Raw genomic sequence first — 27,415 nt, 5'->3', positions numbered from 1 at the left:
TGATGCTCACAAAAAAGCACCGTAGTCTTGCCCGGTGGGTGGGTTTCTTTGATCAACATCTAAATACCCTCCATAATGATACCGACAACACTAACATTAATACTCATAACCACGAATCACTACAAAGTGGCATTGATGATAACAAAGAACCACCGACATTAAATGAGGTAAAAGGTGCCATGTCGAGGTTAAAAATAAACAAATCGCCTGGAATAGATAACCTACCGAGTGAATTAATAAAATGTGGGGGGGAAAGCCTGCTCAAACATTTGTATAACCAAATCCACCAAGTATGGACTTCAGAAAAGATGCCAGAGGAGTGGAAGGATGGACTGATTTGTCCCCTGCACAAGAAAGGAGGCCAGCTAGAATGTAGTAACTACAGAGGGGTGACACTCCTTAACTCTGCATATAAAATGTTGTCCATTATGATATTCCAGCGGCTGGAACCCATTGTAGAAGGAATACACGGGCACTACCAAGGAGGCTTTCGACGAGGGAGATCATGTGTTACTCAAATATTCACTTTAAGGCAGATTCTAGAAAAGACCACAGAATTCAATATAAACATGTATCACCTGCTCATTGATTTTAAGGCAGCTTATGATAGCATTAATCGATAGCGGTTATACGACGCAATGCGAGAATTTGAAATTCCGACAAAAATAATTCAACTTGTAGAGATGACAATAACACCAGTACAATGCCGGGTGAAGCTTCAAGAGAAAATATCCGAGTCATTTATATCACTGAATGGCTTCAGGCAAGGTGACGCTCTGGCATGCCTTCTTTTCAATATTGCGTTAGAAAAGGGATGCAAAGATTGATGCCCGTGGCGGCGGCACGGTATTAACTTAACCTGTGCAGCTGCTGGTGTATGCCGATGATATAGGCATTCACAGCACTACAAGAATCTGACAAAAGAATGGGCTTATAAATAAACGAGGCAAAAACTAAATACATGCCTGTCTATGTCACACCACGAGAAGGCGCACCAAAGTTAGATATTGGTGCATACAAGTTTGATACGGTCGACAGTTTCATATACCCTGGTTTTCTCGTAACTCGACATATTACAGAAGAAATCAACAAAAGAATCATGTCTGCGAATAAATGCTACTTTCGCATTTTAAGTCATTTTAAGTCCCGCATACTATCTCGCCGAACTAAAAGCGCTCTTTACAAGACACTTGTAAAACCAGTGCTCAACTATGCATCGGAAACCTGGAATTAACTCTGCGAAAAGAACGATCCCTGAACATTTTTGAAAGAAAAATTCTCCGCCGTATATATGGACCGATCGGGGACGGCACCAATTGGAGGAGAAGATATAATGCTGAGCTCTACGGGCTGTACGAAGATTGCAGCGCAGTTCAATCAATTAGGATTGGGAGACTGCGATGGCTAGGTCATGTGCACCGTATGACAGACAATGAACCGGCAAAGAAAGTGATGTCCAGCAATCCAATGAGGCAGGCCAAAGATTCGCTGGTTGGATGGAGCTGCCAGTGACTGCCGTATTCTAGGGTTACCGAATTGGAAAGCGGCTACACTGGATAGGGACAGGTGGAGGGAGCTGTGGAGGGAGGCCAGGACCCACACCGGGTTGTCGCGCCCCTGATGACGATGACCATTAAAGTATGTAGAGTTAGCGCATGCGCACAAAAGGATGTCAATAAGTGACGAGTGGCTAAAATTACCTACTGAGTCTTTTGAAATTGTAGTAGACCAGTACAATCCAATCACAGATAGCCACGAATGAAATGATAAACGATACAGTATCATACCTAATGTGACCATTTATTTTTTTCCTCAAAACGGGACAACTACTAATGTATTCAAGAAAACGCATATGTCTTCATAGTCTTTGTTTAAATGAGAATGAACACGTGAAAATAAATAATTTATGTGGTCTTGTATTTTTCTGAAAAACAAATTTGCTCAAGTATGGTTTTGATTGCAAATAAGAATGAAATTCTTTTCCGACTATGTCCAATCCTAATAGGATCATATGGGCCTCCACAGAGTAGAGGTTTGTATTAACCATTGATATACTACTGGATGAATCATATGCTTCTTAAAATGACGCCCGATTTTCAGCGACTCAGCCTTTGTTAAAACTTACTGAGTAAGCCTGATGTAGCTTGCATCTTACTCTAACTAATAGTCAGCGCATGACGACTTGCTCTGTCTGTCTTGCGTTGCAGCCACCCTTAGGTTCACTTTTCCAAGAACGCAAATTTAGTTTTACAGCCAGGGCAATACGGGTGAAATTCGGGAATCCATGTTAACGGTCTTAACGCATTATACCTACAAGGAAATATTATAAGACGATATTCGTAATATCTTTTGTGGTACATTTTTAAAATGACACTTGTATGGGAACTGCTCATCTAGTAGTATATCAACGGTATTAACAGATTTTGTTTTTTACGAGAAATGAATGTCAGCCACTTGCTCAACCTATTGGGTCCATACCCTGATTCACACACAAATTGAAAAACAATATGTGTACTTGCCAGAACCAGGTTTCGAACTTGATACCCACGGCGTGATAGTCCAACGCTTAAGCCGCGCGGCCACCGTGGGTGTGGGGAAATTCTTTGGTACCTAATTAACATTGTTTTGAACTACGACTTGCAACTGTGTTTTTTTTTCAAGAGGAAGACCCTTTCTACCTGTGCATTAGTGTCTGGCAGACATAAAATGTATTCAATAAGTATACATTCTTTGTATGATTCAAATGATGTGTGAAAGTGTTCAATTGAACAATTCCACCTAACGACTTTCCGGTGAAACAAGTCCAGTGTTCCATTCTGGCACTTTTTGCGGTGTAATATAGTCGGAAATAAGTGAATACAATTTCAATTAATAAATCCCTTTTCATTCAATTGCACTTTGAATCTCTTTCCTCGCAGGTATTTTGGTTAAATTCGCCCATTCAAACATTTCTAATTTCTACCGTGGTTGCTCTCTTTCTGAAAACGGGACATTTCGGCGTCCCGAAGCTGTGCTTGGGGACAACGGGACAGGTTACCTAAAAACGGGACATTATGGTCACGGTAATCACACCTAGCCTTTTTTGTACCTATTTTAATACCTAGTCAAGTCACATGACTTCCTCACTTGAACATTTCAAATGTTCTATTCGATTTTCATCTATTCACGCATAGATGTCTCAATTAGAATTTTATTCCGTATTGTGGTTAGTAGAAATTATGCGAAAACCATTGCAAAAACTAACCCGTTACAAGATAGGTATATGAAAAATTTTATGTAGGTAGGTACCTACTACAAAAAAGGCATTGCGAGCGAGCTCGGCCGACATAGTTCGCATAGATTGAAGCTATTGTCTCACTAAAACAGCTCGACAAGACATTGTTTTGAATCTGTCACTACGTCAAAATAAATATAATTTTGAAGTCTAACCTCAAAAGTGCGTACTTACGTCATTTTCGGCGTCTTCTTGCTTTATTGCTTGTATTTCGGCGTCCTGACAGTTTGGATGAATTATCGCCGCATCGGACACATGCTGACCTTCTGTATCAGATTCGAATTCATGTGGTTCTCGTTTCACGGACATTTTTATTATGGGAAGCTGCGGCGTGCTTTTATCACAGACAACAAAATATTATTAAAGAAAGTATATTAGTCTATGATTAAAGACTTTGCTGTTTCCCATAGACTAATATACCATAGATTGCCATTCAACGTGATAATAATTGATCACGTATATTTAAGTCCAAATAGTCACTGCATCACACACTTCCTCTTCAACTTTTAAATTCTGGCTTTACACCGAGAAGCATGCGCAGAGGAGATGAATCCGTCTTACTATCTACAATCGTTCATCACAGCTTTCACTTCGTTAAGTCATTCTAATAATACACCTAAATAGATTCGAGAAGATGAATAAAATTATTATTGTATTACAGCGCCACATGGAGTGTACTTGGGAAACTAGAGTAAAAAGTTAAGTATATAAAACAGTAAGATTTGGAATAACAGATTCATAATTATTGGATATAATATTAGTTTTTTTTTTTTTTAACTTATTGTCACAATCATATTTGTAATAAATAAGCATAATTGAGTGTGTCCTACCGATAAAATCAGTCGTGGCACCAGTTTAGTGCTATCTATCGGTGTACTTTGTACCTATTCTTCTTCTTCGATGGCGCTACAGCTCAAGTCGAGCCCTGGCCTCCTCCACCGCTGTCCTCCAGCCGGAACGGTCCTCCGCGCGTCTTTTCCAGTTCCTGATTTTTAGTATCTGGTTGGCATCTTTTGTAACATTATCACCCCATCGTGTGCGTGGCTTTCCCACTGGCCTTTTCCCTCCTGGGTTTCCTTCGAGGATCTTCTTCGGTATCCGTGACTCAGGCATGCGCTGGACATGGCCTGCCCAGTTTAGCCGCTGGAGTTTTATGAAGTTGGAGAGTTTTGAATCTTGGACTTTGTACCTATTACATTAATGATATTATTTATTCTTGTATGGATATTCGCACTCGCAAATAAAATAACCTATGCCCGATCGTCATCTGATTATTCTGATTGTCAAAAAAAAATATGAATATTATACTAGGTATATTGTAAATACATCAATTTCAGTTGGAGAGATTTAAATTTAATGAGATAATATTTCTGACTAGGTACTGTTCGGAATAATGAGGGCAACAGATTCAAATGAAAACGTCCTTTTTCAGAACTTTACACTTTTGCCTTCAAAGGCAAACTGTGACATGTTGGGAAAGGTAGGTAACTAGGAAAGGTAGAAAAACATAATACTCGTTTAAGGGAAGTGATACCGCCCGAAGTGACTTTGGCTATCACCCTTCTGGATTTGGCTACCTATCGGTGATACCTTCACGTCGCTTATTTATTTATTTAAAGTAAGAAAGCAGTTTTTTTTCTATAATGCTTCCAGAGGTGCTAAAAGCAATAGGTACCTAGGTAATTGTATGTTTGAAAGATTACGTCAAGGTAATCGGTTTATTGATATATGTGTCGCTACATTTCAAAACCAGCCATGTCCATAATGGATGACAAGGAGAAAAACAGCTTTTTTGTTTCCTTGTGTACACGGTCATAAAGATGAAAGCTTATATTATTGCGATTATAGAATGTTTAAAACTAATAAGTTCCACATTGTTAGTTTTCATGTAATTTTCATAGATTCTTCAAAAAATGGATTTTTTATATGGACATGGCTTAGTTTGTCACAAAATCAACCAAGTCCATGCGGACTTGGTTTATTTTGATATTTCCGTGGCAGCCATTTTATTAGATATAATGGTGTCATTCTTCTGGGCTGGACTTAAGAAAAAGAAAAGGGCGAAATAATAAATAAATGTTGATAACATAAATTAATTTTCAAAAAATTTTCTCAATATAATAATATTATTAATTTAGACAAACAATTAGGAAAATGTGATTACGACGGAAAAAATATGGTTAGTAATTTTAAAACATAAAAAATCAATTTAAAAGTGACTTCATGCTCGGCAACACAAAAACCTAAAAAAATCCTTCAGGAATAAAATGGTTATAATTATAGATTTGTATTAAAAATTAAATTTTACAAATGGTCCAAATGGATAATAATTAATACAAATGGTTGAAGCCCTCAGCTGGATACAATAATTCTAGGAAATGCGTTGGTTTTAATAATAATTAAATGCCAATTATTATATCTCAGGGTATGGATATTCAATAATTCTGACAATTTTATTTTATTCAGTTTAGTCAGTCACTATCACAATTTGAAATGTTTTAAATAGTGGTACACATTTATCTGTTTGATACCTACAACTTGGCGATCATAAAATAATTATAAAATATATTCTTAATAGGATGTATATTACCTATTTAATTCAGTAAAGCATGTACGAATAATTATTATTAAAATCTTTAAATTAATTAAGGAGTATGTACGGTGTGTGTTTTTTTAAGAACTGCAAAAGGTTCTATAAGTCTCGTAAATTAGAATTGTCGTCGCTATAGGATTTGTTTCCCGAATAGACCAAATGTCAATTTTTCAGGAGACGAAAAACAAATTTCATTGTCGTATATTGAAATATCAGTAGATGTATCAATCATTCTTTCTACACTGTATGATTGCAACATTATCTAAGAATAGATTCCAAGAATAATATACTGGTATAAATCAGTAAATGCACAGAAAATGCGTTTTATTTACAAGTACTCGTTGTGGATATTCGGGAAATTTTTAGCGCTCTCTCAGAATAATGGATATTCGGGACAAATCATGGACGTTCGGGACTTAAGACCGTAGCGTATTGCTGCACGGCCCACGGATTACTGAGTGGTTAAAAAGTACGCACCTCAAATGTTATATTTATTTACACGATAATTGGTAATGATTACTTTTACTATTTAAATACCTAATGATCGTAATAACCAAAGTTCGTAGGTAATAATAACATGCGGCATTCGCTTTTTTCGGTTTTTTTCGTAATAAGTAATAAAATAGTTTTTAATAATCTTTTTTTTTTATTCAACGAATAATTCACAAGATTTAAGAATGTACCATTCTAATTATTGAACATACATAATTTTGAAAATCACTTCTGAGAAAATATATTAAAACCAATAGAAAAAATCTTTTTGAAAAAAGTAAGACACCCGGCAGGAATCGTCCCTGCATCTCCTGGGTTTACGACCAAGTCCACGAATTATCCACTATGCTACGAGGTGACATACTTATGACGACAAACTTTAACTATTGGCCTGTTAATACCTGCTCATCAGTATTCTTCAAAATCAAGCGACTATTGGCGATCGGTTTTTGTTTATTAAATAAAAGTAGGTATCTACTACTTTAATTACTAACCGACGTCACGGATTTCTCCAATATTTTATGATGGTACTTACTCGTACTTGCTAACAATTACAATTATTATTATTTATTAACAATATATTAATACTTTTTCAAAAAAAAAAAAAAAAACTATGTATATATATCTGTATATTATTATACCTATATATTTCTATAATTAACAATTAAACTTATTACAAACCACCAAATAAATATTATATATCGTCGGGTTGGTGCCAAAAGTTGGTAAGTCGATAGTTTAGGTATTTTGAGTTTATAACGGATTATGTGTCTATATATAAATATGTATGCTAGAAAAAAAAATCAAGGTCATCCGATATATAGAACATAGTTTTTTAGCTATTCATTATTTTAATAAAAATACGTAATTCCCGATTTTTCGATTATCCAACATCAAAAAAATTGTAAAGATGCTTACAGTATTAATCTAGATACAAATCTAGCCAAATGTCAATGAAACGCGGCAGTCAAATCTTTGTAATGGCACTAACGGTTTTATTTTAGTTCAATAGTTGAGCTAAATCTTAAAACCTCTTCCGAAATAAGTTTGTAAAAACACTAACAGTATTCTCGTAAGCCGCAGTTCAGTCAAATTCAATGTTCTAGTACTGCCAAATATTTGTAGCAGTAATAACCAATTTCTTTTAGTTTTAGCGATTGCATTCACAGACTAAACAGTTCTGCCAAAGATTTGTAACTTCAGTTACAAATTGCTTTAAAGTCTATGAATCGCATATTTGTCTATGTTTTCGGCCAACTTGCGGTAACTGACACGCCAGAATTGTCATTCATACTCCTACAACTGTCAGAATAGGTCGGTGCGTGCTCATAATTATTTGTTAAACTTTATTAAGACTTAATAGAAAATGGATAGCAAACTATTCCCAAAGTGCTTATCATCCAGAGCTGTGAGGATTTTACAATCCGTTTATAAAAATACAACGGATGACTGTCAAACTGATCAGGTATGTACTATTTTGTTGATTCTTTAAATTTGTCATTTCTCATTACTTTCGTCGTTTCGTGATTAATAATTGTTATATTTCTCAATGCTTTGATCAGAACGTATATTGATTACGATAATATAACATTAAATCATAAGTCCACGTGTTTATAAACGGATAATTACTTATAAAACAATGGCGATATGACGTGTCACAATGCACGGCGTATCAATTCGAATATCAATATTATGTACCTACTTATTTTGTTTCCGAAAGTTTTGTTCATAAGTTGTATTAACTATAATAATACTACATTAGAAGCCAAGTCGACTCACCTATTTCTAAACTAATATTAATATAGAATCATAATAGCAAGGTTATGGCGTTGTGATGTGTTGCATTTCAAAAGTAATCATTTAGCCTAGCTATAATGTTAGTGGCTCGGATATATTCGTTTTTATAAAAACAATGGTGAATAATATTTAATAACACAATAATGATGAAATGATTATTGTTCCAGGACTCTATACTGTTACCAGCTCCTATGGAAGAAATCAAGGACCTGCATACAATTGTCAATGATGTCAATAATGAGGTAACGTAGAAATGTCATTACACTCATTACTTAATATCAGTTATAGAATTGATTAGTCCATGCCTAGTTCCATGAAATGTATTATTTTGAATGCTGTTTTTCAGTTTTAAATATATAATTATTAGCTTCTTACCTTACAAAAGTAACGAAGGTTTAGTTAGTTTAGTACCTATAATATAATATAAATTGATGTAAGAATGTATGACTACGTTGGACTGATTGTTAATTTCATAAATATATTGTTTCAGGACTCTATGCTGTTACCAGCTTCCACGGAAGAAATCAAGGACCTTCATACAGTTGTCATTGATGTCAATGATGAGGTAACGTATAAATGTCATTACTTAATATCAGTTATAGAATTGATTAGTCCATGACTAGTTCCACGAATGGTTTTATTTTGAATGCTGTTTTATAAAATTAATGTAATATACAATTATTAGCTTCTTACCTTACAAAAGTAACAAAAGGTTTAGTATATATTAATATAAATTGATGTAATAATGTATGACTACGTTGATTTGATTGTTAATTTCATAAATAATATATTGTTTCAGGAATGCAAACTGTCATGGACTCCTGATGAAAATATTCAGGAACTTGATTCAGCTGTTGGTGATCAGGTAAATTATAACCTACTTTAATAATTAATATTGTGGAATTTATTATTTTAACCTACCTAATATAAATCCATTCTTTACAAATTGTCTGAACTACATTAATATAGTTTTAAAGCAAATGTAACATAAGTATAGTAATACTACATTATTTAGCAACGTACCCTTGATAACAATTTTAAATATGGTAAAACTATTATTGATTGCTAGTACAATAATGAATACAATAGCATTTACTTTTTGGTAATCAAGTGATAATTGACTGTTTCAGGGCCAAGAACCGTTGTCAATGCCGCCTATGGGAAACAACCAGGAAGATCATTCAACACTGAATTTTATATCTACTGATCAGAAACCATCAGTCATACAATCTATTGATGTTGCTGCTTTGTCTGCGGATGATGTATTGGGCCAATTCACAGAACGGCAGCCTACCGAGACCACGACAAGCTTCGTTTTATCAGATACAATGATAATCGATGGTTTAAACTCATCTGATGTTTTCCACAAGGATATCATCTTTTTAGATGACGATAATACGGCATTAGAGAAAGAAGTCCCTTTGGTGTCTGCACCATTTAGTCCACCTCAGTTACATGGATAGATGTCTCCTGTGTTGTGTTCTCCGCAGTTATTGCACTCATCAACACCATTTCATGATGCCGGGACGTCTCATGATTTTACTTTAGACTCTGTTACGGGTGAAAATGATTACTATAAGGATGATAACTGCAAACCACTAAAGAAACGTGTGAGATGGACTACATCTGATCCCGCAAGCTGGAAAAAAAATGTCGCGAAAAAATTACGCCAAGACTCGCAACCATATACAACGGTGAAGGGCATTCAATCTGCAAAACTTCCAAAACCAGTGGATTGTGTTTCTTGTCGGTATAAATGTTCTTTATCTTTTACAGAGGAAGATAGGTCCTCGTTATGTGGCACTTTTTGGAAATTGTGTTATGAGAGACAAAAAGATTTTATATTAAATAACGTCGTGCAGAGCGAAACTGCCACAATGAAAATGAAAACAAATTCTGGAAGAAACCGCCAAAGCTCACGATCATATTTTTTTATAAAGCATGACGAGCGAGTACGGGTGTGCCAGAAATTTTTTACAAAAACATTATCTATAACAGATGGCCCTATTATACATGCATTCCATCATGTTGATTCGGGAATTTTTATGAAGCCCGATCAAAGGGGGAAGAGAGCTCCCTCGAACAAAACTCCGGAGATAGATATTATTAATGTAAAAGAGCATATCGAACGGTTTCCTGTTATGGAATCCCATTATTGCAGGAAGACAACCAGGAGGATGTACCTTGATGCGGCATTAACCATATCAAAAATGTACGAGCTATACAAGGCAGAGGTGGTGCCTCCTTGCAAACCTGTCTCTGCGATAACATACAGACGGATATTTTGTACTAATTATAATTATTCTTTCTATCGACCAAAGAAGGATCAGTGTCTGATATGTTTCAAATATGAAACTGCGAGTGGCGGTGAAAAGGAGGGCCTCCAAAATAGTTACTCATCACATAGAGAAAGGGTCAAAGCAGCAAATGATGCAAAGACTGGTGATAAAGAGAGGAGTCAGACTGAGGGCTTTTTTATGTCGGCAACATTTGACTTGCAGAGTGTGTTGCAAATCCCATGCAACGAGTCATCGCAAATGTACTACTTGCGAAAACTTTGCGTTTATAATTTATGTGTATACGAGTCACGTTTACCAAATAATGCTTTCTGCATGGCGTGGACTGAGTTAAATGGTAAACATGGCAGTTCAGAGATAGGAACGGCACTGCTCTCATGGTTGAACCAATTGCCCGAATCCGTCAAAGAAATATCTTTGTTTTCTGACACCTGTGGGGGTCAGAACCGTAATCAGCACGTTGCATCGCTCTTCCTCCATATTGTGCAGACGACACATATTGACGTAATAGAACACAAGTTCTTAGAATCGGGGCACTCATATATGGAGGTAGACTCGATGCACAGTGCCATTGAACGGCAGAAAAAAAATACAGAGGTGTATTCAATGATCGACTGGTTAAACATTTTTAGAAACGCACGCTCTTCCAGGAAGAGAACGTCTGCCACTCCTTTCACAGTGAAAGAGCTTAAGTACTCCGAAATATTTGATTTATCAGAGTTATCGTCTAGGATAATAAAAAATAGAAATAAGGATGAACACGGAAAGACTGTGTCATGGCTTCTTATCAAGTGCCTCAAATATGTAAAATCAATGCCCAATGTCATTCAATATCGCTATGATCATACTGGACCGTATACTAAAATATTTATTAACCATGTGAGAGGGCGGCCTGTTGCCACTGTGTATGGAGAGTTAAAGAATGCATATACCAAGATGTTGCCGATTACGAAAGAAAAGAAAAAAGACTTGGAGAAAATGTGTCGTGCCGGAATAATTCCACAGGAATTACATGCATGGTATAAAGGACTACCTACGAGTGTATCGTGCAGAAATATTATTCCTGGACCTTCGTTAAGTGACAATGAAATTGAAGAAGACGATGTGGTGTAGTGTGTATTAAATTGTATTATAGAAGATAGGGAGTTGTATTATAATCATGTTGAAACCAATTATTTGTAAAAGTTTCTCTTTATGCATGTCTTTTCATTAAATTGGTTTGTGTAGTTTTATTTTGTCCTCATTTTTCCATTGTAAACTGTTGTAAATAATATAAGTTTCTATGCCTTTTTTCTAACAAATATCAATATTTTTATGTTAAGTATGTCTTGTATTATGAATGTTTTTAAATTCAAGTGTTGATTGTCCATTAATAAATTTATTCATAATAATTGTATTAAGTACAGTAGTTTGTATGCTATTTTGGTGTACCCATGTTAATTAATACCATTTATTTTAAGTTTTTTCTCTTTATCAGTTCATGTGTTTCTTTCATTAAATAAGTTTATGTAATTTTATTATTAATGTTCCTGATTTTCCACTGTATACTGTTTAAAATTATATAATTTCTATGTCATTTTACTATAATAAATATCGAAACTTTGTATGGTAAGAACAACTTGTATTATGCATATTTTTAATATTAACTGTTGTTTGTCCATTAAAACATTTATAAATGCATTGAAATTGATCATTAATAATATAAAAATGCTTTCAAATTTATTTCTTTTACCAACACACAATCCCTTCCCACAGTCCTGACAATCCTATGCACAGATAACTGTCAAAAGAGCTGATTCATTTCTGCCAAAGGTTTGTAAGTCCCACCTCACGTTACAAAATGCAATTATTTTGTATGATTAATTACATTTTTACATTTTTTAACATGTGGGGATAATAGTTAATACTTCAATTCATCTAAATAAATAATGCACAAAGAAATTATTATTAAGCCTGATTTTAGAGGGCATGTCAAAGTTTCAAATTGCGATTACTCCATAACATGATTTCGAGACTTACCAACTTTTGGCAGTATACCAACGATATTTACTATTGGAATGACAGCACAAAATAATAGCATCTATAAATTAATTACCATTGGCTGCTAATATTAGGTAGGTACCAATATCCTAAGTATATAATATTCAACAAATAAATAGTTACTAACATACATATTAAATTAAATTAACTATCAGCGCATTCAAAAATAAATCATAGCATCGCCTTTATTTTCATAGAAATACCTAGATTAAAAGTAAAATAAAGACAAACAATGTTTGATTAATAATAATTTGAAATAATAATTATTTTTTACGTCATAGTAGTTGCCGGGTCATACTGTAGAATTCATATAACCGTTGGGATTTTGTGTCATTTATCAAAACAAAATGCAGTTATTTAGGTTAAAATACTCACTTCCATAGCTTTACTATAAGTTCAGGGCAAACTGGTGATGTATCAGCTATAAACGATCTCTTCAAATTAGATGAATTCACTATTAAAACAATAGTAACTTTAAAAACAATAATTATCAATAAGACGAAATTTGAAAGAGGATTCCAGACGGCCGAAAAATATGAAAGTGGGCGTGATTGTTTTAGAGCTAGACAGCGTGAATGTGGGAGCGAGATGCACGGCGTCAGCGCGGTTTGATTGGCTAAAAGTCATATTCGGGAAATAAAAACTCAGCCAGAGATTTATTTCGACCGAAATTAACTTGGATATTCAGGTACGAATAGTTGGACATTCGGGAGAACAACACGGAGTAATTGTAACTTAACATGGCGTATTCGGGTTTTTCAAAAAAATATCTCTGTTCCTAGATAAAAAAATATTTTTTTTATAAATGATTTCGGTAGAGTTCGATAAAAGAAATTGAACTGCATTAAAATGTCGATTTCGACAAAAATGGATATTCGGGAAACAAATCCTATAGCGACGTTGTGTAAAACCAAATTTATATTCTCAGTACTATGACTAAAATGTCAAATGCGACCCTGCTTGACACCGGATACGTTTTAGGATGCAGGTTTAGCAGAATAAATCTTATCGATTTTCATAATCTTTGTCGCGTTGACGGCCATGTTGTTGTAATCGCCTTCAGTGATTGGCCTGAATGGACATGGCTGAGTGTGATATAATTACTTCAGTAGATATGGGTGATTCTGAAAAAACTGTACATCTTTGACTTCCATTTACTTATTATACAGGCGGATTTGGATGGTTTTGATAATACAAAAATGTAAAAAAGCATTAGTTCTTCAGCAATTCACAAAAAAGTCAAAAATATCTAAGGGTGGACTTGGCTGATTTTGAAATGTAGCGACACTATAAGTCGGTACATAATACGACACATCAATACTACAACTAGATAATATACAACACAACAGTGACTCGTATGCGAACCACGAGGGTTCATGTTTGCTGTCAGCCTTAGTTCCACTCTTTGTTTCCTTAGTCTTGTGGAATTCCTTTGAAAAAATACCAACTCAAGCTTTCAATTTTTTTAACCCCTATTATCGACATGCCAATAATTGACTCATATGCAAACCACGAGGGTTCATGCTTGTTGTCAGCCCCAGCGCTACTCTTAGTTTCCTTTGTTTTACGGTACCCCTTGGAAAAGTAGGACTTAAATCTTTTTATTTAATTTTTACCCCTAAAACTGATATTCCAAACTTTCCTGCCAATAATATTATGTAGGCATCATTGCGCTTCAGTTTGTTCGTATGGTCTTTATGGGTTAGGTACCTATATCCCAAAATGCGCAATGTGCCCTATACTCCTCAATAAAATTCATTGTCATCATTTCAGTCGACATTTTGCAAAAAAAATGTGATATTTCAATAGGTACCTACTAATATGATCAAATATTCTTAACATCGACTGCCAATCGACTCAAATAGATATATTTATTGACAAGCAACTGCACGAACGACCCGAATCTTACCGAAGAAATACAAAGCTGTAGGGGTGTTGAACAAAAATCCAAGCCGGTCGGATCGCAGTGCACTAGTACTTTCATCACAAAATTGCGGCCATTTTCGAACCGATTTGAGGACGCATGCCCTGTGTTCAATTCGTGGGACGTACGGAAAAGTCCCGAGTGTAGACTTGCATAATAATGGCCAAACAAAGTATATTTGTCTATTGGCAACAGTGTTGCCAACCGTGCTATTTTTATAGTATTTGTACTATAATTTTCGTCTGCGTACTATGTACGATATAAAACAGGTATAGTACGCCCAAAATACTATAATTTTTAGAAATCGGAAAAAAGTTGCCAATAGAAGAAAAACAACGCCAAAATAATCTTTGAGAAGCAAAAAAAAATAGTCCCCATGTCTAAAAAAATTACTTAACACAGCGATTTCTAAACTGGGAAGGAGTGTTGCAAAGGGAGGCGCGAAACGTTTAACACAATTAATGTAGCCACAGGTTTGCAGTTTGCAAATGCATAGTTTATAAAACGGCCGCTAGTTATAAACTACACAAAAAAAACAGTCCTATAAAAAGGTGTTTGCAAACCTTTCTGCAAATATGGAGACTAATTTTATAATCCCTCACTTCTATACTATTATGAAGCGCAATGGCTATCTCGTAAAAAAATGAAATAAAAGGGTCAAATTAATCAAAATGTTGAAATTTGAGGCAAATTTGTTTAGGAACGATAATTTTGTTGTTCAGCTTGTCTATTTGGTTGAAATTAAAAAAAATGAGTGAATAAAATATCAATCCAAGGACTACTAATGCATTCACTGATTTAAAACGACAAAGTGAAGGCATTAATAAAATAATTGGAGCTTAGGAAATCAAAATGACAAAAAAAAAGTTCGCCATGTCTTCACTTTTAAATGATTTCTACGCCAGAAATATTGAAGCAAACAAAAATTTAGTTTTAGGTTAGTTTGCTAAAATGCACTTTTCACATTATTTTATTAATAGAAAAAAAGTCGCCAGAAATGACCCGGGGGGTCCGCTCCAAGATGTGGGGTCCATGATAGAATCCATTTGTCAATGAACGAAGATGAATTTGGATTGACTACTATTAAATTGATTGTGCTAATAAATAAGCACATTTGTCAAAAATTAATGTAATATAAGTAGTAAAACCTAGTTTTTTTTTTCATTTTTGTATTCGTAAGTAGGTACATTGTTTTTTTAAAACGGTGTCTGTATTATTTAATGAAATATGGTGGGGAGTCGCCTAGATTAGATTAGGGAGGCGTAGTAACATAAAGTTTTGAAACCACTGACTTAACATTTGAATTTTGTCTAAAAAAACAAGACGTTAATTACCCCACGTTTAATTTTTTGAAAATGAAGAAAATTATTGGTCACTCAACGCGTACTATATTTTTGGCCGAAATACTATAATTTTGAAGGCACTATACTATAATTCCACTTTCAAAATATGGCAACACTGATTGGCAATAGCATCGGCATAAATTTTTGTCTATGGTAATAACACGCCACTGCTCCTGTATAATTTTAATCAATGTATTAACAATAATTTAAAAAAAAATGGACGTGAAACGAGAACCTGGTGAAATTGAATCTGATGCAGAAAACGAGCAGTTGTCTGGTGCGGCAATAATCCATACAAACTTTCAAGCGATAAAGCAAGAGGACGCCGAAGAAGACGATCGCACTTTTGAGGTTAGATTTTAAAATCAAAGTTATTTTGACGAAATGACAGATTCAAAACAATTCATCTCGTCGAGCCATTGGCATTGGTAGTCTTTAATATACAGACGTCAAGTGTTTAAGTTGTACAATAGCTTCAATCTGGGGGCACCATTGTCGGTCAGCTTGCTCGCAAAACCTTTTTGTAAGACATTTAATATTTCACCTTTCTTACGACTAGGAAATTATTATTAGTTATCTAATTCAAGCTTTCAAACACTGAAATAGGTTCATTCATTTTCACATAATTTCTATTAACCACAACACCTACGTCATTATAATTTCTTAGATCAGACATACCAATACATCTGTGCGTCAAAGATAACAATTGAATAAAAACTTCCTCTGAATATTACTAAGAAAACATTATTGAAGAGTGCTAATACAGAAATGTACATGTTTATTGTTCATCTGTTAACGGTGATATTGCGACAGCTTGGTTTAATTTCTTCGATTTTAGAATAGACACCCACAGTCCTTGTTGAGCCATGGACGTTCCGGCAAAAGTGATTTTACATTACCCACATCGTTCATTCACGATTATTCGGCTGTACCTATCTCTCGCTTATCCACTTATATGATTGCCTGGGTCTTCCCGCAGGTGTCAGTAGTTAGGACGTCACTTGTTCTCTCCTGCAAAGGACATTTTATCTCTATGGGTGTTTATGCGCAATAGTTTCACCATGGCACATCGCCTTCCTCGTATATTGTCTTCATTTACTTCACATTGTAATTTCGACAGTAAACAGATGACTTTGGAATAATTATATTGTTCTCGTCTAACCTTATAAATATATTATTTGTCCTGATTTATCATAAATAAATACTACCTATGACGTTGGGTATCGGAAGGAAGATTTTGAAAATCTTAATTTACATCTCTGAAAACGACAATTTCTATGAGAATAGCCACATCCAAGAATGTTGACAAGTGGAATGAACTGCCAACTTATATATCAGTGGCGGCTCGTCCATATGCACTCGGACTTCAGCACACCTAGGAAAATTGAGAAAAATTTTATATTAAATTTATATATATATATATTTTTTTTCCGTCTATGTCCGATCCTAAAAGGATCATATGGGCCTCCACAGAGTAGAGGTTTGTATAAACAGATTTTGGTTTTTTACGAGAAATGGATGTCAGCCACTTGCTCAACCTATCAGGTCCATACCCTGACTCACACACAAATTGAAAAACATTATGTGTGCTTGCCAGACCCAGGATTCGAACCTGGGACCCATGGTGTGATAGTCCAACGCTTAAGCCGCGCGGCCACCTTGGGCGTGATTTATATATAATTTATGAAAATATCAATATTATTTAAGCGTGTATTAAGCTCGCCCGCGCACCGATACATCCAATAATTTTCATACACCGCGGTACTAATATCAGAAAGTGACCATCTTTATGATGTTGTGTAGTAGGTACCGTTTTCAATGGAATATGCAAAAGTGGACGAAGGAGCGGAGTGGAGCTCACAGTTGGAAGCTTGATCGGTACTGCCGGTCCGACAGTATTTCGCCGTTTCTACGTTTGCACGTAGGCACGCGCGCGACAGCAAGAAAGAAAAATAGCTTTATTGATTTATTAACATTGCAAAAATTTATTTCTGCATGCAATTTATGCAAAGTTCTTAGTTTTAGTTATTAAAATAATTTATATTTAATTTTGATGTTAATAGTAAAATATAATCCAAATAAACATTTTTTTATTTAATCAACCACAGCACCCCCAGATATCTTATCTAGGAGCCGCCACTGTGTATAAGCATAGCTTACTTTATTCAATTCCCAACACTTAAGGTACCTTCTTCTCGCTTTGTTTATGACTATCGTTTTTTAAAACAATTCATATTTACATTTTTTTTTATGCTTGCTCCTTTAGCTAGTAATAATGTTTTACTAATCTAAGTCTCAAGTAAATCTAAGTCATCTAAGTTTCTCTGTCTATGGTTAGGTCATAACTTACTAATAACATCTCTCTGTCTGTATTAGGTTTGTATCTATATGCCTTCATGGAAATCTCGTGTATCGAGGTTTCTTTGTGTCGATTCAAGAAATTTGTGTCGGCTGAGAAAAATGTCTCAATGAAGAAATTTCGCTTATCCGCATCGCGTATTGCTAAATTTTGCAAACTAATTAAACCTTGAAAAAACCCAATTAAATTTGTTGACTGACCAAGATTTCACATATTCGTCGTATTCACTGAGAACTGCGAGTTATAACCGCGTATTTCCGAAATGCGAAATGTCGCATAGGACTGTAATTTTGTACATATTCTTTAACTTATATGACTGTAATCACTGAATCTTAAAGGCATGAATAATTGTATTAAGATTAGTTGTATATAAGTAATAAATGGTATCGAATACACTTCACAATAATATTATCACATAGATTGTATTTGAGGTTAACTTTGTCTAGGTGAAATAATTATTCTAATTGGCTCTTACTTATCACCATGAATTATTGTCATTTCAAAATCACATAATTTATTAATAAGTTCTTCTAAATATATTTTAGATTATCGGTGGAAGCATCGTCCCGGCCAACATTGCGAGTGTCAAATCGTCGAAAGAGATACCTGATGTACAATATACTTACGCAGACCTACAGATAGACGAACATGTCATTAAAAAGGAACTCAAGGGATATATTAAAAGGTTTGCAGATGTAGCTGACGTTCAAACTGCACAACTTGATATATGTCCATCGAATGTGGGAAACCCAGAACTATTAGTGGCTGTTATAAAATTGGAGAAAAGGTGGTTTTATAGAGAAAATTTTGTGTGCAATATCTGTTTTGATTTTTTTGCATCGTACGACCTAATGTTGCTTCACAAAGCGATTCATAAAAACACAATGGCGAAAACGACTAATTCCGTTGCAAGTCAATTTAAATGTGATGAGTCCAATTTCTCCAGCATTCCCTCTGGTCACGTAAAATCACAAAAAATGACTCACTCTGATAAAAAGCCATTTAAGTGTGGTGAATGTAATTACTCGTGCAAACAGTCTTGTAACATGCAACGGCACAAAATGTCTCATTCTAGTGAAAAGCCTATTCTGGTGAAAAGCCATTTAAGTGTGGTGAATGTAATTACTCGTGCAAACAGTCTTGTCACATGAAAAGGCACACAATGTCTCATTCTAGTGAAAAGCCTATTAAGTGCGATGAGTGCAATTACTCATGCAAACAGTTGGCTCACATGAAAATACACAAAATGACTCATTCTGGTGTAAAGCCATTCAAGTGTGCTGAATGTAATTACTCATGCAAACAGTCTGGTAGCATGAAAATACACACAATGACTCATTCTGATCTAAAGCCATTTAAATGTGATAACTGTAATTACTCATGTATAACGTCTGGTTACATGAAATCACACAAAAAAACACATTCTGATGAAAAGTCATTTAAGTGTGATGAATGTAATTACTCATGCAAACAGTCTTGTAACATGAAAAAACACAGAATTACCCATTCTGGTGAAAAGCCATAAAAATGTACTGAAAGTAATTACTCATGTCCAACATCTGTCTCATGAAAAGACACAAAATGTGTCATTCTGATGAAAAGTCATTTAAGTGTGGTGAATGTAAATACTCATGCAAACAGTCTTGTAACATGAAAAGGCACATAATGTCTCACTCTGGTGAATAGCCATTCAAGTGTGCTGAATGTAATTACTCATGCACAACGTCTGGTGAAATGAAAAACCACAAAATGACTCATTCTGCTAAAAAGCCATTTAAGTGTGATGAATTTATACTCATGTATAACATCTGGTAACATGGAATCGCACAAAATGTCTCATTCTGTTTAAAAGCCTATTAAGTGTGATAAATGTAATTACTCCTGCAAACATTTGGCTCACATGAAAATACACAAAATGACTCATTCTGGTGAAAAGCCATTCAAATGCTATGATTGTAATTACTCTTGCACCACATCTGCTCACATGAAAAGGCACAAAATGTTTCATTCTGGTGAAAAGCCATACAAGTGTGAGATTTGCAGTTACTCATGCAAACAGTCTAGTGAAATGAAAATACACAAAATGACTCATTCTGGTGAAAAGCCATTTAAATGTGATGCTTGTAACTACTTATGTATAACATCTAGTAACATGAAATCGCACAAAATGTCTCATTCTGGTGAAAAGCCTATCAAGTGTGATAATTGCAATTACTCATACAAACGTTTAGTTCACATGAAAAAACACAGAATGACTCATTCTGGTGAAAAGCCATAAAAATGTACTAAAATTAATTACTCATGTACAACATCTGTCTCATGAGAAGGCACAAAGTGTGTCATTCTAGTAGTGTCTGCCAAACTGTGTGCCGCAAGGAGTCTCAGCAGTCAAAATATCATTACAATTACTGGAAAATTAAAATCTTTCGCTGACAAGTTAGACCTGTGGACCAGAAAAGTTAAAAACGTACAGCTTGATTGCTTCCCAGATGTAGACGCTTCCTCAAACAAATTTAAAATTTTGCCAGAAATGCAGAGGACATTAGAACTCTCTTTTCCCAATTTACCAAAGATTTTCCATCACTTGATTATCTAATAATCTACCAGTGGGTCATCAATCCATTTGCAAGACTTGACGGCTACGCCTCACACTAACAGGAAAGTTAATAGATCTAAGAAACGACCCTGTACACAAAGCCTCATCTCCTGAGCAAGATTAGTCAGCATTTTGAATATCGCTTTGGAGTCAATATCCAATACAAAGCGTTGTAGCCAGGTTTGGATCGTCGTATCTTTGCGAATTTGGTTTTTCAGCGCTCGTGGAAATGAAATAAAAAAAAAAACGAAAGCATGTTTTTCTCACATGTATTTACTCATTTTACAAAAAAAATTAAATAATGTATGTTGTTTTAAACATTCTTCGTTTTGTATTAAAAACTGTTTTTACAGAATTATTCAATTTTAAAAAGTTTCAGTATGGACCTAATAGGTTGAGCAGTGGCTAACATCGATTAGTTATTGCAAACAATCTGTTTATAAAAACCTCCACTCGGTGGAGGATCACATGGCCTTCGTCGATCGTACCTAGCAAAATATATATAATATACTAGCTGATCCGGCAAACGTTGTTCTGCCATATAAATGATTTCTAGTGAATATTTTGGTTGTTAAATAAAAAAATAACGAATGAATCGTAAGTGTGTGGGGATAGGATATATGACAGAAAGAGGAATAGAGCGCTGTAGACGATGACCGCCGAAAAAAAAAATCAACCATTCATTTTCTCAATTCAAAATGATTAATGATGTTCATAATGAATGAATTACCTGTGACAGAATCTCGTTGTTTAATGTTTATGCAATATCCGTCTTGTCCCTTCCAGAAAATTAGCGGATATTGGAGAGCGTCGTATGAACGGTGTGTGTCAGCGATGAACTCCAGATTATTGTTTCTTCTTCGAATCACGATTTCTCGCGTCGATGTGCGGTCGCCAACCATGATTCCAATGTCGTCAACAACAGGCGCATTGAATCGACGCACGTGCTCTCCAGCTGGTGTTTTATCAGGATTGATGACAATAGCGTGATTGTCACTTTGCAATTCTTGCATGTGTGCTTTGAAAAATTTCAATAATTCATTGTGCTCATTCAACAGGGCGTCCAGTTCGCCGACGATGCGCCTGGCATTAGGCGAATTGAGGCTAATGTAGCCGCAACGTGCATCCACATGATTGATGTCCTCACCCCCCATGAAGTAGATTTGTAAAAATGTATGTGGTTCGTTTGACATTGGCAGCAATGAGCCTACTTTGTGGTATACTTGGCCTTTGATTTTGAACGTAAAATGGTATTGTTGACCATTTTCCGCAGTATTGTGAACTATTTCTGTTGCTCCGAAAGAAGTCATTTGGAAGCATGAATTGAATGTGCGAATGGACTTCAGGAACAGGTTTGAATCTGGAACCGTGCCGATGAGCAAGCCGTTCAATGGTTCTGGTGGTATCTCAATTTCTGGTAGTTGCACTTTTCCTGATGCGCAACACATTCCGGCTGACTCATGTTTGAATTTGAGCGCATGAAGATGGGGACATTCTTTGTCCATAGCACCAATCAGCACTTTCGGATGAGCGGAATAGTCAATATCTGGCTCGTACTCGAATGTTATACGAAGGAACGAAGCGGATGTAAATGTTCGATGTACTTGTTGGCGTTGTCGGCCATTTGCTATGCGTGTGTTAACTACGAACCGGCGCCCTCGGCTCCGTTCCAATTGTCGTTGTTGATTTCGTTCAGCTCGTGCCTCTTGTGATTGAGATGCACGCAATTGCGACATGCTTACACGCACGTTTTTGTTATCTTGTTGGATTTGTTCGTCTGTTCTACTATTTCGCATGTTTTTTGCTTTATTCGTTCGACGGCCCAAATGGCCCCACTTGCGTCTTGCTGGCATTGTGCACTGTAATACACGCACATAAAAATAGATAAATTAAAATAAATCGTACAAAATTTTGCAAACACTGCGTTGTGATATGCCGAATGAAATGTCAAAATGACGCGACGCTTCTCTTGAATTCTTCTCGGACGTAGCGCCATCTGTCATTCAACAACATAAATAATTTCGTTCTGTTTGAAATACGAACGACTGTTAAATTTGTTCATACAAAAATAATAAAATCGCGATTAAAAAATGAGAGGGTGGGGGTAGGAAAGTGAAAATTTGGGGTTATAGGTATTTTTTATGCCAAATAATAAAAAAAATATAAAAAAAAAATTGTCAAAAAAATAAAAGAAAAATTTTCTGGATAGAGATACCCTAATCACCTAGCGATATGAAATATACTTGTTGACCTATTCTCATACCTAACAAATATACATAAAAAAATTCATAAAAATCGGTCGAGCCATTTCGGAGGAGTTCGACCACAAACATCGTGACACGAGATTTATATATATATAGAGATTATATATAATATATTTATAATAATCATTGTAATTGTTGCAAACATGCTGTTCTATTCGTAAGCCTAATTAAATTAATTTTATATCCCAACTAAAATGTGAGTAAATATATATTTATCTTGTTTTAATGAAGTAAAACATTGTATCTGCTTATTACTGTGTTATTTATTTCAAATATTATTTCTTCTTTTTCCTTTCTGCCATGTCCAATCCTAATAAGATAAAATATATTATACTGTCTTTTTATTCGTCATTAAATATGTAGTCACGCTGCAGATTAAAACTGTGTGGGTCTTAATCCAAGTGCATTGCTTAATGCATTTACACCGACACTCTTCAGGGGATATTCAGTCTGCTTGTCGAGTTATTGTGCAAATGTATAAGCACTTGGGAGGCACAGTGTTGTCGACGATAGCAGTCTCTCCAGTGAAGAATCCGCGTGGGCATGACAGGTTTGCATTCAGCCTACTTATCACTAAACGCGTGCGTGCTACCTGTGATCCTGTATGGCTTTGAAACATGGCCAGCGTCCAAAGTTCTCAATATTAGATAATTCTCTGATACTATTTGCATGTTTTATCGGATGCCTGTTTCTGTACTGCGATTTGCCCACTCAACCTATATTACTATTTTGACGTAGGTACATATTTCATATAAAATAACAAAAAAGAATTAACACATGAAATTAAAAGATTTGAGGTTTAAATAAAATATTTAAATTCTAATTGAGTAAAGTTTGTATTTGAGTCATACGTGTTTCGACCTATTGACTATAACACTATGCATAGTCGCCAAATGGCAAATGCACTAGGTACTGACAGAAGGTAATGTACTACCTACATTTTACGCAATGACATTAATATAGACGAAGCATCTGAAAAAAAAATGGCACTCACTTTTTTGTCGAGTCTGCCGAATGGCATAATCTGTGCTAACGCCATTCCAATAAAGTTGATATTGCTATAAATTCCCGATGCTTTTTGTCGGTCTGCGGAATGGCATAATTCATACTTTAATATCAATATCGTTCGCTCAAATAATGAACATTGATGCTAGAAACACTGTTCTAACGCCATTACAATAAAGGTGATATTGCTATAAATTCCCGATGCGTTATATTATCGCATAATGGAAATTGAGAAATTTTGCCACGTGACATCTACCTACACATGTGCGAATGTACTTGCTAGCTAATGGAGGTACTGAGTGCGTTGTCCATAATAATGTCATTGAATGTACATATTTGCAAAGCTATATTTTTTTTTTTTTAAGCTATAAATCAGTCAATTTCTTGTGTCTCCACCACTCTTAAAGCCTCAATTACATTGAGCTTCTTTACGAGCCGTGTGTTGGCGAATTTATAATCTGCCTGTAAAGTCGCCCAGTGTAATCATCGAACAAGCTAACATTTCGATGATTACACTGGGCGACTTTACAGGCAGATTATAAATTCGCCAACAAACAGCTCGTAAAGAAGCTCAATGTAATTGAGACTTTAATGGTCAGTGATTGCGTTGCAATACTTAAATAATGATTTACAATTTGGATTTTGGATATCTTAATTATACCTATCTAGGTATAAACTTCACCTCAAATTTTCGATCAGAAACTTTGCGTGTTATGGCATATCGATTCAAATTAAGTTCGTTCGGGAGTTTTCAAGGATAAATATTTTTCATTGTCTTCCGGTTCACTGTTTATAATAGGTAGGTATTAATTTTACGTTGTCGACGAATGAGGTCACTCATTTTTACGTAGGTACCTATTTGTCAAAATATTACTAACGATGGATACCTACATAGATGTAACAATTAATCTGTTATAACACAACAACACTCATCATTAACGTTTTCATATTTTTGTCATAAAAATAACCTGCAATGAGAGATTACAAATATAAAAGATGGGTGTTACTTGCCAGGCATTGCTGTTAGAAGGTAAGTACGATTCTCAACTGTGTAGGTAGCTAATTAGTGGGATACACTTTATTTTCAATATGTTCGTCCGTAACATAATAATATGCATTAAAGTTATTTTGCAGATATGAGGACAGTGACTTTCTATATGGTAAGTTTTTTTCCATTTTGTCAGAATGTCATTAAGGCTTAAACCAAAGGTGACTTCAAAGTCTCAATCTATGTCCAGAACCTAACCTCCCCTAGAGATGACGTGATTTTGCAAAACCTTCTTGCTGACAATTATTATTAGTACCTACCTACCTCCTGCGTTTAGAAATAAAATCGTTTTTATTGCATCCCAAATCTTTTAATTAATATCCTTGAATTCGCAATTGAACGAAACCATCACAAATATTGGGGTCATGCAAAGAGATATCTCTTTTGGTTCATTGTATTTTCTTGTATCTTGATCAAGTATAATGGGAACACAAAGATATTTGTCTATGGGCAATAGCAATGGCATTAATTTTTGTCTATGGTAAAACTACGCCGTCAGCACGTCGCGCCTCTTGTATAATTTTAACCAATGCATTGACAATTAAACAAAAATGGACATAAAACTAGAACTAGATGAATTTGAATCTGGTGCAGAAGATGAGCAGTTGTCTGATGCGGCAATAATTCATTCAAAATGTCAGGACGCCAACACGCAAGCGATTAAGCATGAGGACGCCGAAGTTGACGGTCTTATTTTTGAGGTTAGTTATAAAATTAAAGTTATATTGACGAAATGACAGATTAAAAACAATTCGTCTTGTCGAGCCATATTTGTAGTCATTAATATACAGACGCCAAGTGTTTTATTGGGACAAAAGCTTAAATCCAAATAATAAACTTTAACGCTTTTTTACATTGATAATTTATTCTATGTTGGAGGCCACCTTTAAAATCTTATGACGAATTTATAGTGTCATTTTTGCAATATAAAATCCGACACAAGATGAAGGGTAATGTAACGGACATACTTGGGCAATATTTCTTAGATGAGACGTGAAAATAACACGCTCAACCAAAAGTGAACGACAATAAAAAATAAAGTTTTTTCTTTTTTATTAGAACAAACATTAAGATTCTGGTATACGTTAATATACATAATACACCCACGGTGGCTGCGCGACTTAAGCGTTTTTTTTTTTTTTTTTTAGAATTATTAATAACCATGTCCTTGCTTTTTTGTACAAGGTGGTTGTTAGTAATTTTGAACAATCACAAACACCCAGGCTTTGATAAAAACACATAAATGTTTTTGTCATGACCGGGAATCGAACCCAGAACTCTCGGGTGGAAGGCCAGCGCCTTACCCACTGCACCACGAGAGCCGCCTTGCGTTGGACTATAACGCCGTGGGTCCCAGGTTCGAATGCTGGGTCTATCAAGTGCACAAATTGTTTTTCAAAATGTGTGTGTATGGACCTAATAGGTTGAGCAAGTGGCTGACATCCATTTCTCGTGAAAACAAAATTCTGTCAATACAAACATCTACTATGTGGAGGCCCATATGATCCAATTAAAATCGGACATGGTCGAAAAAAAAATACATTAATAATTTATTCTTGGAGGCCACCTTTAAAATTTATGTTTATATAAAAAAAATCCGGCACAAGATAAGGGGTGATGTAAAGGACATAGAATCAAAAGAGAATAAGGACATTATACATATAAATCATTCAATACACCCTGTTCACTCTATAACCGGTTGCTCATGAAAGGACAAAAGTCACCTATTTTAAAGAACGATAAAGTAATTAGCTCTGATAAACTTTTTTGGTTTAAAAGAACCGTTATCTAATGACCACTACCTTCGATTTAACTATAGACAGTCTTGATTGAGCTGTGGGTTTTTAAATAAGTAAATACATATGGTGTCGGGGATCGGACACACGATCTTGAAATACTTCATTTACCACTATAAATTTTCAACATTATTTTTTGTACTCGCTCCTTTACCTAAGTATTAATGTTTTTATGTTATTTTATTGTACTAGCTGAGCCAGCTGGCTCTCGCCAGTCTGTCTCGCTAGGTCTTGCAGACGGCTTGGCGGGATTTTAATATAATTGTGAAGTATGCATAGATGGCGCCATAGTTTTCTCTTCGGGATGGGTTTTTTATTCACGTCAGACAGTTTGACATTTCGCTGATAGTAGTAGAATGAGGTTGCGGAATCCTCCATCCAGCAGTGGATTGATCCAAGTTGATAATGATGATGATAACGATATGAGTATGTAGACAAATATAATATCACCAATTTTGATAAATACAGCAATTCAAATGACAGAAAGGAGTAGAATATGGGTAGGGAGGCCTTTATCCAGCAGTGGATTGGATCAGGTCGATTGTGACGATGACGATATTAATATGTAGATAAATATAATATCACCG

The 27,415-nt window shown here is 35.2% G+C and overlaps 1 protein-coding gene across 1 annotated transcript; it reads left to right on the top strand.

Annotated features, from left to right (window-relative positions):
- The first annotated feature begins 7,645 nt into the window (after nucleotides 1-7,645).
- On the top strand, nucleotides 7,646-11,404 carry LOC147076663 (uncharacterized). The gene is made up of 5 exons (XM_085941313.1): nucleotides 7,646-7,824; nucleotides 8,324-8,398; nucleotides 8,647-8,721; nucleotides 8,956-9,021; nucleotides 9,287-11,404. The coding sequence occupies exons 1-5, from the start codon at nucleotides 7,726-7,728 to the stop codon at nucleotides 9,617-9,619; spliced, it is 648 nt and encodes a 215-aa protein (XP_085797439.1). The 5' UTR covers nucleotides 7,646-7,725; the 3' UTR covers nucleotides 9,620-11,404.
- The last annotated feature ends 16,011 nt before the right edge of the window (nucleotides 11,405-27,415 follow it).

Source organism: Rhyacophila brunnea, unplaced genomic scaffold (assembly GCF_057557595.1).
Source record: "Rhyacophila brunnea isolate RB1 unplaced genomic scaffold, BYU_Rbru_1.0 scaffold_13, whole genome shotgun sequence".
Taxonomy (NCBI): domain Eukaryota; kingdom Metazoa; phylum Arthropoda; class Insecta; order Trichoptera; family Rhyacophilidae; genus Rhyacophila; species Rhyacophila brunnea.
Note: the sequence above shows the minus strand (reverse complement) of the source record. Positions and strands in the feature narration are given on the sequence as shown.